This window comes from Miscanthus floridulus, chromosome 4 (genome assembly GCF_019320115.1).
Source record: "Miscanthus floridulus cultivar M001 chromosome 4, ASM1932011v1, whole genome shotgun sequence".
NCBI classification, from domain to species: domain Eukaryota; kingdom Viridiplantae; phylum Streptophyta; class Magnoliopsida; order Poales; family Poaceae; genus Miscanthus; species Miscanthus floridulus.
Window position 1 is genome coordinate 30568000 of NC_089583.1, and position 14187 is coordinate 30582186.

Here is a 14187-nt window from a genome sequence, read left to right on the forward strand (position 1 = left end):
AAGATGCTCATCTTCAGTTAAAGGCCTAACACCTAGGAACATTACCACAAGCTTAGGAATAGTAAAGGCATACTTAAATCAACAGTTAAGGTTTTATATGCAAACGAGCAGTTCCTTAATTCAATCACAACAAGAGTTCTACAAATTCAAATGACTTGCAAGAGGACATTATGTAAAGCTTATGAAATTCTCTACAAATCATTTATAAACATCAAAGCATGATTCTTACGTTAACCAAATCGAATTTAAGTAAACATAGAATCTGTCTAGAAATAGCAGGTTTACTAAATTAAATATTTAGTGATGATGCAAAAGCATAATTGGATCAAACCAAGTTTACCAACTTGTTGTGCATACTAGAGGAACGACAGAAAGTATAGTGCCAACTTCTAAATAAATTATTTAATGTCCTTTTCTAATTTATTTAGTTAATTAGGTGATTAAAGCAACATATAGTAAAACTATACAGAAAAATCTACAAAACTTACAGTAGCTACCACATGCTTCACATAGACTACCATAAAAATTTCAAAGCAATGGGACAAACAGAACTTGCTGTATCAAAAATAACAGATGACAGGTCTATTTCTAGCATAATTAGGAAACCCTATTGGAAAGTGTCCAGCAACAGATTTCATATTTTTTCTAGTATCATTCTAGCATAAGAATAGCATTCACTAAATTTTACCATTACTGGATCTATAGAAAAATTATGAAAATTCACACAAGATCCATCCATGCAAACAAGAGAATTACCTAACTCCTGCATACCATGTCCAAAATGTATGAAAATTTAACTACAAGCTATTGATGATATGAGCAGTACACCATAAAAATTTCATGCCATTTGGAGCTACACAGAAAAAGATATAATTACCCCTATTTCCCACATGATTAAAAGAGATAATTAGCAACTCCATTTTTCATAACAGAACATGGTATAAATTATATTTTTAATATAAACTAGACATTACCAGGAACTCAACAAAATTGGAACCACATGATTTGGATCTACCAACCAAGAGATATATATTTTTGAATATGTACTCAAATCTGTGAAAAGAATAAAACAAAATAAAATGGAAACCTAACCAACTACTGCTGGGCCGGCCCGGAAAGACTCAGCGGCCCACGATGCGCGCGCATCAGCACTCAGTGCAGCCTAGAAATGGCGCAGCCCATGGCCGGCTCCCGCCTGTGCGCGGCTGCTAACGAGCGGGCCCCGCGAGTCAGAGAGACAGACAGGGGAGGGAAGAAGAGCGACGGCGTAGCTCGTCGCCGGTGGTAGCTCCGGCGAGGCCATCAGTACCAGCGTGTTCACCTCACCCATGCGCACCTAGGGGTACTATCAATTGCAGCAATTTCAGCGGCTAGGGGAAATGGCGACGGCCATGGCGGCGCACGGCCACGGGTTGGCCAGCTCCGGCGAGCCGACGGCGTCACGGCCCTAGTGGTCGACCCTACAAGCATCAGCATCACTAACAGGATCTAAAGCAAGGGAAAAAGGAGGCAGCAAGAGGCTTGAGCAGCACAGCCACGTGCGAGCTCGGTCGGCGGCGGTCATGGCGACCCCGTGGAGCCGCCTTCACAGTGAGTTCTACCTGAGGCAAAAACGAGATTACGGTGAGGTCGAGGACGTGGAGGAGCTCACGGTGGTGCTGTGGTTCAGAGGAATCGGACAATGGTGCTCGGTTGAGGGGGATTTGGCTCGGCGGCGGCCATGGCTTCCCGGTCGCCGCGCTCACGTGGAAGAGGATGGCAGAGAGGAAATGGCGAGATGAAGAGCGAGTGAGCGAGGCGCTGGCTTTCATCTGGGAGCACGGCGCGCGACGTGGAGGCACTAGCAGAGCATGCACGCCACGCGGTGGCCAGACTCTGAATCGGTCAGCCATGGCGTTCACTGACGGTTTTCTAAAACTTTGATTCAGTGCTCCATGGCGACGACTGACAGGCGAAGTTGACAGCGTTGGATCTCTTAGACCGTGACGAATTAGTGGAAGTAATGTATATAAAAGTTGTAGAGCTATGGTAGGGCTACAACTTTGATTTAGAAATCAACAGCTAATTCTCCCTGGATCATGAGTTGTATCAAGCCAAAGTTGGCTCGATCCAACTGGAATGGTATTTCTGACTTAGAAAATTTTCTAAGTATGAAATCAGCAGGGAAACTTGACTTGTGGGCCCTGTTTGAGTATGTTCTAGCCATTTTCATGAGATGGTCATATTGAGACTTTTGTTCCTTGATAAATTGGCTACAACTTTGGTAAAGGGTGCACATCCATGCAAGGTCTCTAGGTTAGACTTTTGAATCAGTCAAACAGTGGCACTCTATAGGTCACCCTAAGTCAAACCTCCACCTAGAGGGCAAGTTAGTCATTTTGGTCCACATGAACAATGTCCCATCAATTACCCTAAGTGTAGTTAAGGTGTATTAGACCATAATTAACCACTCTACACAAGTGCTACACCAACTTCTAAGTATCACATGTGATGAAATAGCAAAACACTCAATTTACCCTAATGTTGCAATTCCATGTTTCACATGTTTCATGACTTTGTTGCAATTTTACACTTGTCAAATTACCCTACCAAGTTGCCATGTTTCAAGGTATGAGAGACTCATGTTGCACTCACATGTTGCACCACTACCATTCACAAACAATCAAGTATGAAACAAACATAATTGAGAATGTTGCATATGCAGGTTTCAGTAACAATGGCATGATGAGATAGATGATGCACATGTTTATGAAATGAAATGCAATTTTGTGGGAGCCAAACACCTAGGGTGTTACAACCCGGCGTCCTCACCCACTAGGAGCGCCCAACGCCTGCGGATCCGATGGCTCTCTCCCCCACCGCAGCGAGATTGGCGCTCCCTGCCCTCCATCCCCCACCGTCGCCGTCGAGCCAAGCCCGGTGCTGTTAGCGGTGGTGGTGGTGGTGCTCGTGCGTGCCGCCGCTACTGGTGCTGGGTGGTGCTCGTGCGCAACCGCTCACCGTCGGCTCCCACCCCGTCGCCCAAAATTGATCAGCCCATGCCTCTCTCCCCCTATGTTGCAAATGTACGTTTCAATTGTTCAGACATTTCAGAGGCACATTGTAACCGTTTCATATTGATGTTGCAAAAGTAGATCGGGGGATGTTGCACATGTTGTATATGTTACAAGTGTTTCAGAGCCATGTTGCAAGCGTTTGTTCAAACTGTTTCATCTGTTTTCAGACGTATGTTGCAAGCGTTTTGATCTCGATGTTGCATATACTTTCACATATATGTTGCAACAATATGTTCCAAAATATTTCATATGTTTCAGTCTTCTGTTGCAGCAAGTGATTTCATATTCCAAGTTGCAAGTGTTCTATCATATGTTTTCACACATATGTTGCAAGTGTATCTTTCAAATGTTTTACCTATTTTAGACGTATGTTGTAAGTGTTTTGCAGTGGTTATACACATATGTGGCAAACGTATGTTTCACCTTGTTTTAGTATGTTACAACAGGTGCTTCTCCCCACATGCTCAGACTCGTGGGAAAGCACGCGCTGCACTAGGCGCCCCTACACCACCAGGCGTGGGCCCCCACGGTGGAGCATGCTGTGGGCTCAACACATGTGCATGCACGCCGTGCTCTCTCCCTCCCTCTCTCTCACATTGGGGCACGCACATTGTGCTCTCTCTCTCTCTCACACACACACATGGGGGCACGCGTGCTGTGATCCTTCTCTCTCGTATGCGGCTGGGTTCTCTCTCACATTAGGGCACGCGTGCTGTGCTCTCTCTCGCATGTAGCTGGGCGGGCAGGAGGATGCGTGGGGCGCAGTAGCAGGAGAGCGGGAGGAGGAGGCGCGTGTTTCCAAAAAAATTAAAGCAAGAGGAGGCATGGGGCGCCGTGGGTCCGTCCAGACGTACGGACGCTAGCATAGCCCATGTTTAAGCCCATTTGGGTTCTCGAAATATACACAGATTCTTGAATATTAGAAAAAAGAAAATGATAAGCATACATACGGGCTATTTTATTTTAGATTGTGTACGGTGTTGTAATGCCTAAAAGAAATAAATTAAGAAAAGAAGAAATTACTTTAGAGGGGTGTTGACGACAAAAATGTCATACTTTTACATATTTAAAATCACCGCTATCATCTTCGGAATAAAGGAAGACAAGCGTATCATAGGCATATTTTATCAAATAACAAGTTCCACATGTGCTTGAAGTATATTTCTATGTAGATTTAAGCTTAATGGAGGAAATGGAGCTGGTGGGACCCACATAGGGGGGGTGGGGTGTTTGTTTGGTGGTTCGGCCGACCCACTCTATGGGTCCACCAGCCTCCCAAGCTTGCCATGATCCATGTGAAACACTACCCATAAACTTTTTAAAATTTGACTAGTCATATAAAAAATAATATCAATAGTTTTATCTCAAAATAAGTTTTCTTAATGAAAATGTATTCCACAATTTATGTAATGACCTTGCCACACAAAAAAAATATTACTACTTTTTTATTTATATGTTTGATCAAATTTAAAAAGATATGAGACGTACATTAATTTTGGAAAGGAGGAGCAGGCGTTCCAACTTCCACACCAGAAAGCTTAGGACGGTCCAAAAAGTAGTTCCGTTGGAGCGCGGCCCTGTTCGGCTTACCCCATATTCGGCTTGTTCGGCTTCTTTTTTCAGCCGGAATAGTATTTTTCTCTCACAACAATTCAGCCGTAACAGTGTTTTTCAGCCAGTTTCAGCCAAGTTTCATACCAGCGAACGGGGCTGTACAGCGAACAGGACTGATCATGTAGTATTCTGGAGTGTTGTTGGGTCCAAATCATCTTATATCTTAATACTGAAACAGATAAGCAAGTCCCATTCCTGAGTTCACACACACAAACACACTAGCTAGCTACTACAGTTCGCGCGCTTTCATGCACAGACAGAGGGGATCAGGGTTCGGGCCGGCTCAAGATATTTCTTTTGACACGACAGCAACATGTCAGAAGCTCTGCCTTTCATCCTGCTCATGCCACGCACAAACACTCCATGAACATGAAGCATATTATCGTCTTCCTCCGCCCGCTCTTCCTGATGAGCCTTAACATCGCAGTCACCTTGTGCGCCGGCGTCGGTGAAACTCATCAGTTCGCCTACTCGGGCTTCGCCGGCGCCAACCTCACCACCGATGGCAACGCCACTGTCATGCCCGACGGGCTCCTGGTGCTCACCAGCAGCAAGACCAACCTCCAAGGCCACGCTTTCTACCCCACGCCGCTGCAATTCTTAAGCACGTCTCCGCCGGGCGGCAATAATAAGGTGCCGTCCTTCGCGGCCGCCTTCGTGTTCGCCATCGTCTCCGACTACACCGACTTCAGCGCGCACGGCATGGCCTTCGTGGTGGCCCCGAACACGAGCTTCTTCGCCACCGCGCTCCCCGCCGGGTACCTGGCACTCCTCAACGTCCAGAACAACGGAAACGCGAGCAACCACCTCTTCGCCGTCGAGCTCGACACCACCCAGAACACCGACTTCCAAGACATAAACGCCAACCACGTCGGCATCGACATCAACGACCTGCACTCGGTGCAGGCCTCCCCTACGGGCTACTACGACGACGACCACGGCGGCGGCGTTTTCAGGAACCTGAGCCTCTTCAGCCGGGAGGCGATGCAGGTGTGGGTGGAATACGACGGCGAGACGTGCCGGATCGATGTGACCCTGGCACCCATCACGGTGGCCAGCAAGCCGGCGAGACCCTTGGTCTCCGCCATCTATAATCTCTCGACGGTGCTCAGGGAGCAGTCGTACATCGGCTTCTCGTCGGCGACAGGTGGGATCAACTCCAGACACTATGTGCTCGGCTGGAGCTTCGCCATGAATGGTCCTGCTCCGGCCATCGACATCGCCGGATTGCCCAAGTTACCGCCCTTTGGGCCCAAGCCTCGTTCCAAGGTCCTGGAGATCGTCCTGCCGATAGCTACCGCAGCGGTCATCATCACTGCCGGCACCGTCGCCACTCTTGTCGTGCTAAGAAAGCTGAGGTACGCTGAGCTCCTTGAAGAGTGGGAGCTTGAGTTTGGGCCGCATCGCTTCTCTTTCAAGGATCTGTACCACGCAACTAGTGGGTTTAAGAGCAAACATCTACTCGGTGCTGGAGGATTTGGGAAAGTGTACAAAGGAGTTCTTGTCAAGTCTAAATTGGAGGTCGCTGTCAAGAGGATCTCTCACGAGTCAAGGCAAGGAATGAAGGAGTTCATTGCCGAGGTAGTCAGTATCGGACGCCTCCGGCATCGTAATCTGGCACAGCTACTTGGCTATTGTAGAAGAAAAGGTGAGCTCCTCCTGGTCTACGAGTACATGCCAAATGGTAGCCTTGATAAGTACCTGCACTGTGACTGTGAGGAGGAGAATAAACCGATGCTTGATTGGGCTCAAAGGTTCTGTATCATCAAAGGAGTGGCATCAGCCTTGCTTTATATCCATGACAAGTGGGAAAAGGTTGTTATACACCGAGATGTCAAGGCAAGCAATGTGCTCCTGGACAGCGAGATGAATGGGCGCCTCGGTGATTTTGGGCTCGCAAGACTGTATGATCATGGCACCGACCCGCAAACCACACATGTCGTTGGCACCATGGGCTACTTAGCCCCTGAGCTAATACGCACCGGTAAGGCATCCAAGCTCACAGACGTGTTCGCGTTCGGTGCTTTCCTTCTTGAGATTACTTGTGGGCAAAGGCCAGTCAACATTGACGCTCAAGACAACCAAGAAATGCTAGTGGACTGGGTTCTCGAGCATTTGCACAATGGGTCTCTCATTCAGACTGTCGACCTCAGGTTACGGGGTCAATATGATGTTGATGAGGTGTCCCTAGTGCTCAAGCTCGGTTTGCTGTGCTCCCATCCATACACAAACATAAGGCCAAATATGCAGCAAGTCATGCAATATCTCGACAGAAGCACACCACTTCCAGATTTACAATCCACAGATATGAGCTTCAGTACGATGGCTCTAATGCAGAATGAAGGATTCAACTCATATGCCATGCCCATTCAATCGCCAGCTGGAAGCATTGCCACCATATCGGCTGGAAGCATTGGCACTATATCTTTCGTATCAGGTGGAAGATGAAATGGAATTATAGTGTGTGTGTGTGTGTGTCAGGTGCTTCCTTTCAGACATGTTCTCCCAAGAGTAGACCATCTTTGGCTTCAACATTGAGTATCAAGCAAGGGCATTGCTTTCGTCTAATATGCCAACAGACATCGCGAGAACTGTCTCATTACCTTTTGCTGAGTCTACTGCTGCTTCGGAGCTCATCATTAATGGATGTGGGTCTATTTTGTTAGTTGATGTTCACCAATATGCTCAACGGTCTATTGGGCCATTGTCTCTGCTCCCTGATCGGGAGAGCCCAACCCTAATATGGTTGGTGGGCCTCTGTCGCACAGCACATATAAAAGAGAGGTGGGAATCACGGCTCGCACTACGAGGTTCAACGGAGTAGCCGCCATCCCACCCACAGTAAACCTAAACCGATCTAAAGCGTGCTGCCAGCGATGAGATGCCCCACCACCGCCGTCGCCTCTGCAGGGTCACCACGGTCGCCATTGGACTTCGCGGCATCGCCACCACGACGCCTACAACGCCGTGGTACCGGCGTCCTACGCTGCTGCGGTGCTACTGTCCAAGGGCGAGTAGAGAAACCCAGAGGTCTACCCGGATCTACGGTTACACAGAGGTATACTCATTTGATTCTAACAATGGTATCAGAGCCAGGTTGCCAGTGTGTAACCCTAACCCTAATCGGGTAAAAGAAACAGAAAAGGGACCGGGGGTGGCGGACGTCACTGGAACCCCGGTCACCACCGCCACCGCGCGGGGAAAAGTGCCGGTGCGGCAAGAAAAGAAAAGAGTTCCTTACGGATCTGAACAGAGAAGGGGTTCACTAACCCTAAACCCGTAAAAGCCTTCAACGGGAAGAGAAACAGTAGAAAGAAGAAGAAGAGTGGGTTCGGATTTGGCCGAACCCTAAGACCTAACCCTAATTTTAACCCCATCCCAAATCGGGTTGATCCCAAAAGGAGAAAGGGAAAAGGGGAAAGCCATTCGGATGAACTCCAAAAAGAAAAGAAATCAAAAGAAAAGTGCAAATAGCAAAACCCTAACCCTAGTACCCCAATCGGTTGAATCCGTAGAAAGAGAAACAAGATCCAAAAGAAAAGAAGAGGGATTCGGCCTAGAAAAGAGTCAAAACAGAACCCTAAACCCACGCAGATCCTCTGGGGAAGAAGAATAGTGCAAATCTCCAAACCCTAATCCCCACCTCAGGTTTGGATAAGAGAAGAGAAATCCAAATCGGAGAAGGGGGAAAAGAGGAATGGACCTACCTCGCCGTGCGTCGGGATAGCCCTTCGCCGGCGCGGGAGAAGAAGAGCCGAGCCGGGGGCAGCTGCTTGCCGGGCTCGGCCAAGGGGGCGCCGCGGCCAGGCCGCTCAACGGTGGTGTGCTCACCCGTTGGGGAGCACGCGCGCCGGCGAGGGGGCCAGCGACGGCGCCATGGTCGCTCCACCGCCCGCTCGCTCGCTGTCTCGCTCTCGGTCGCTCACGGTTGCGCTGTGCTGAGGAAGAAAGAGAGCGGCGACAGAGAGAGAGCGAAGAGAGAGTCAAAAGGATGCAAATGAACTAGGGTTTGGGGGTGCGGCGCGGGCAGGGTTTTTGTTCTCCCTATCCGCGCGCGCCACCGTCCGATCGGAATGGACGACCGAGATCGATTGGGCCAGGATCAGGCCCAGGCGGGTGCGAGTGGGAGGCCGCTTTGCTGGCCCAGGCCCAGGTTGTGGCCTGGGCACGGGGACGCGCGGTGCGCGTGGCTTCTGGGCCAAGGTCTCGCGCTGGGCCGCACTGCTCAAATGGACCGCGCGCACTATTGCGCTCTGCTGCTGCACCGCTGGGCCGAGCCAGCCTTTTGCCGTTTTTGGGCTGAGAGTAAAGAATGAGCCCGTTTCACATTTTTCTTTTTCCTAGAAAATTGAAAATGCAGATTGGCTCAAACGAAAAATAGAAAAAGTAATTTTTTCCTGTGGGTAAAATTCAAAAAATTGAGTGAAAGTTTTTCCACTGCTAAAGAAGTTGTTTATTCTCTAATTATTTTGAATCAATGTGATATTTAATTGGAGAAAAAGGGAGTTTTTCCGCTGCTAAAGAAATAGTTGATTCTCCAGTTATTTTGAACCAATGTGGTATTTAATTGGAGAAAAAGAGGTTTGACATAGATTATGATGTTTTTATTTTCTGACCAATGTTGTTAATAACAATATCATAATTTTAATGATTTATGCATTAATTTTACTTCTGCCCAACAATGATGTAGAATTAGTGTATAAGAAAAGTTGTTAATTTTAATGATTTATGCATTAATTCTATTTCTGCCCAACGGTGATGTAGAATTAGTGTATAAGAACAAATGTAAATTTTAATGATTTATGCATTAATTCTATTTCTACCCAACGGTGATGTAGAATTAGTGTGTAAGAACAGTTATAAAAGTTAATGTTTTATGTATTAATTCTATTTCTATCCAATGGTGATGTAGAATTAGTGTGTAAGAATAGTTGTATGTTTTGATTTTGACCAACGTTGGAATCAAAGCATGCAAATGGTGTTATTTTTATGCTAAGAAAAGTTTTGATCTGGTTGTCATCTTGTCTAAGGTGGACTGGGTAGTCACCTTACTGTGTTCCACTGATCATGTGGCACCGGTGAGGGAGACAAACGAGAATGATGCCACTTGGGTAACTAAAGAGAGGGATTTTGAATCCCAAAAGATGTCCTATGACTATGAGCATAGGAAGTGGCTCATTGCGAATAAGAAATGTTTGGCTGTGATAAAGAACATGATTGAGCCTGCAATTGTGATCTCAATCCCAGAGTGTGACACGGTCACCGAGTACATGATAGAATAAAGAGTTAGTTCACTATCTCTTCAAAGACATATGCTACCCAGCTAATAAAGCAGCTAGTGACAGAGTGTTAATCTAGAAATGGGGGCATAAGAGAGCTCACGATGCGTCGTCGAAATTATGGCACTATCGTTTAGGCCATATTTCGAGGGGGAGAATAGTAAGACTTGTTAAGAATGATATTCTTTCTCCATTAGAGCTCTCAGATTTAGAACAATGCAGAGAGTGCATAAAAGGAAAGTATGTAAAGAGAATTAAGAAAGATGACAAACGAAGCATAGAAATTTTATAGATTATTCACACAGACATCTGTGGTCAGTTTCCTATAAAGAGTGTAGATGGTAATAATTCGTTCATAACATCCACAGATGATTACTTCTATTATGGCTATATTTATCCAATTAAAGAAAGAACAAAAGCATTGGATAAATTTAAGATATTAAAGATTAAGATAGTCAGGTCTGACCGTGGGGGAATACTACGGTCGGCATATCCTAAAAGAATGGCATAGTAGCCCAGTATTCTACACCTAGCGAACCTCAGCAGAATAGAGTAGCTAAAAGAATCAATCGTACCCTGATGGATATAGTGGGCAGTATGATAAGTTACTCCACCTTATAGTTGAGCCTGTGGATGAAGGCGATAAAAATCGCCATTCATATTCTCAATAGAGTATCAAGAAAGTCGATGCCTAAAACACCGTATGAGTTGTAGACAGAAAGAATACCCTCACTAAACCACTTGCGTGTGTGGGGGGGAGCCCTGCTGAGGCTAAAGTATTTAACCCAAACATTGTGAAGTTAGATCCCAAAACAGTAAGTTGCCATTTGTTTGGCTACCCAGAAAGGTCAAAAGGTTTTCGTTTTCTACTGTCCAGAGAGACATACAAGGTTTGTGGAAACGAGACACGCTGTCTTCCTAAAGGATGAATTGATGAGGGGGAGCATGGTAGCTCAAGAAATTGACCTTGAAGTGAAGCGGGTGTATGCGCCCACTCCAATGATTCATGAGCCATTTTTCTCACTACCTGCTGTCACTGCACCGACAGTGCTAGATACTGTAGTGTCAGCACCTGTCATTATCCTACTTGTGGCAACAATGAATGACGATGAGGAACCTGTTCTTTAGGATCATATAGAACCTATTGCCACACATGAGGGGGAGCAACAGCAGCCTCAAATAGAAGATGTGCCAAATGTGAAGGCCCCTAGAAGGTCTCAAAGAGTTAGAAAATCAGCTATTCCTGCTGATTATGAAGTGTACAACACTAAGGAATTTCAAATGGAGGATGATCCCACCTCGTTTGAAGAAGCCATGAGTAGTGATCATTCATCAAAGTGGCTTGAGGCCATGGAAGATGAAATGAAATCAATGAATGTCAATAAAGTTTGGGATTTGGATATAATTCCTAAAGAAGCCAAAACAGTAGACTGTAAATGGGTCTACATAACAAAACTTGACTCTCAAGGGAATATAGAGAGATATAAAGCGCAACTTGTGACAAAAGGCTTTATGCAAAGAGAAGTGATTGATTACAATGAGACCTTTTCTCCAGTCTCATGTAAAGTTTCCTTCAGAATCATAATGGCATTAATGGCACGTTATGATTTAAAATTACATCAGATGGATGTAAAGACGGCATTCCTCAACGGGGACTTGGAGGAAAATGTTTACATGGCACAACCGAAAGGTTTTGTCGTGGAAGGAAAAGAACGAATGGGATGCCGCCTAAAGAAATCCATTTATGGATTAAAACAAGCTTCAAGACAATGATACTTGAAGTTTGATCAGATAATAAAAAATTTTAGGTTTTAAAGAGAATGTAGAGGACAATTGTGTCTATGCAAAGTTTAAGAATGGGAAGTTTATCTTCCTTGTCCTATATGTGGATGATATCTTACTTGCTAGTAGTGATGTCAGTCTACTACAGGAGACAAAGAAGTTTTGTCCTCAAAACTTGATATGAAAGATCTTGGTGAAGTCTCGTTTGTTCTAGGGATCGAGATTCACCGAGATAAAAGTAAAGGGGTATTAGGACTGTCACAAAAGGCATACATAGAAAGAATCTTAAAGAAATTCAGTATGCACAAATGTAGTCCCTCACCTGCTCTTATGGTCAAGGGCGACAGATATGGGGATTTTCAATGCCCCAGGAACCAATATGAGCTCAATCAAATAAAAGTGGTTCCATATGCTTCAATTGTCGGAAGCTTGCAATATGCTCAAGTATGTACGCGCCCTGACTTGACATTTGTTACCGGGTTTTACTTGGCAGATTCCAGAGCAATTCTAGAATAGAACACTGAAATTGATAAAGAAAGTCTTACGTTATTTGCAAGGAACGGAAGGCCTCATGATGACGTATAGAAGATCTGATTCACTCCATATAGTGGGATATTCAGATTCTAATTATACGGGAGATGATAGAAAATTAAGAAAGGATATGAATTCACTCTCGCAAAGGGGGAGCTATTTTATGGAAAATCTCAAAGCAAACCGTCACTATATCATCCACAATGTATGACAGTTTATAGCGTGTTATGAGACAACGGGCAGGTGAACTGACTAAAGAAGTTCATACCCAGTTTGAAGGTGGTTGACGACATCTATAGACCACTTAAGTTATACTGCGATGATAATTCGGCAGTACAGTATGCTCACAACATAAGTCAAGTGGTGCTGCCAAACACATTGACATAGAGTATTATGTTGTGAAAGATAAAGTCCGAGATCAAGTCATAAGTCTTGAGCATATAAGTATATAAAAGATGTTCACGGATCCGCTTACAGAAGGCTTACCACCCAACGTGTTTAGAGAACATGTAGCTAGCATGGGTTTAAGGGAAAGCCTAAAATTTCTGGACAAAAGAAGACCCAAAGATAAGTATCTATTTCCGAACAGAGTAGTGTGTTGTAGCTGTTAAATCTATCGGCAATGGACCGTGATGATGAGACATGCTCTATGCGCTAATCTATAATGGAATGAACAAAAGAAAATGAAATTGAAAGATGGTAGTGAGATCAAGGGGGAGAATGTTAGTTGATCTCCACCAATAGGCCCAACGGCTTATTGGACCCTTGTCTCTGCTCCCTGATTAGGAGAGCCCAACCCTAATATGGTTGGTGGGCCCCTATCGCACAGCACATATAAAAGAGAGGTAGGGATCACGGCTCGCACTATGAGGTTCAACGGAGTAGCCACCATCCCACCCACAGTAAACCTAAACCGATCTAAAGCGTGCTGCCAGTGACGAGATGCCCCACCACCGCCGTCACCTCTGCAGGGTCACCACAGTCACCACTAGACTTCATGGCATCGCCACCATGACGCCTACAATGCCACGGTACCGGTGTCCTACGCTGCTGCGGTGCTACTATCCAAGGGCGAGTAGAGAAACCCTAAAGGAGAGGTCTACCCGGATCTACGGTTACACAGAGGTATACTCATTCGATTCTAACATATTTGCCATTGTGTTTTGGTAGTGCTATGGACTTGTAAGTAATTGGCCAAGGGGGCGATTGGAGGCCTTCAGACAAAGCCGATATATTTATGGTCAATTGGCCTCAGACCGAACGAATTGAATATCATGCCAAAGGTTAGGGTGATGCTAGGGTTTATGGGTTGAGTGTGTTGGGCTGAGGTTGGAGCTACATGACGGTTGGGTTAGGTTGTTGGATGTTTGGCTGATGATGTGGAGCCGTTGTGTAAGTGTATGGCAGGTTTTTGCTTCTTATTAGGCTCTCTAGCTCTATTGGGGCTAGCATTAGTTGTTGTTGTTTTGGTGATTTGCTGAGTAGTTAGGGCTGCACGCTCACTGGCGATCGCTTCATCCGCCAGCTAGTTTCTTTCTTGGTGGACCATTTGCAGTTCATCTTGAAGCTGTCAAAGTTGTTGTGTTGGCATGAGAGGTTTTGGAGCCCTGCCAACATTATTAGCATTTTCGCTGGCAGGAGCTTCAACATCGACATCGACATCATGGTGTTCATCGAGTACTTCATGTCCTTCAGCTGGGTGCGAGCGTATGTCCTAGTAGAATTGCTACGCACTCTAGTGGCTATAGGTGCTTCTCGGCCGACTTCCTTCTTTTGGGTGATATGGTAGGTTTTAATTTTGGGCAAGCATGCTTGGTGGGCGCTAATGTTGCAAATGTAGATTCTGGAGGTGGTACCTCCTCGAACAGTGAAGGAACTCGATAAAACCATAGTAAATCAAGAAGTAATTTTCTCTCTCGTTCATC

The 14187-nt window shown here is 45.7% G+C and overlaps 1 protein-coding gene across 1 annotated transcript; it reads left to right on the forward strand.

Moving 5' to 3' along the window:
• Nucleotides 1-5060: 5060 nt before the first annotated feature.
• Nucleotides 5061-7118, forward strand: LOC136551240 (L-type lectin-domain containing receptor kinase SIT2-like). Its single transcript, XM_066542817.1, has one exon. It carries the CDS (start codon nt 5079-5081, stop codon nt 7116-7118), a length of 2040 nt encoding a protein of 679 aa, XP_066398914.1. The 5' UTR covers nt 5061-5078.
• Nucleotides 7119-14187: the final 7069 nt, after the last annotated feature.

What these genes read in the sequence shown, in the direction of transcription:
- LOC136551240 (XM_066542817.1), top strand. Translation starts at nt 5,079, where the DNA reads ATGAGCCTTAACATCGCAGTCACCTTGTGCGCCGGCGTCGGTGAAACT.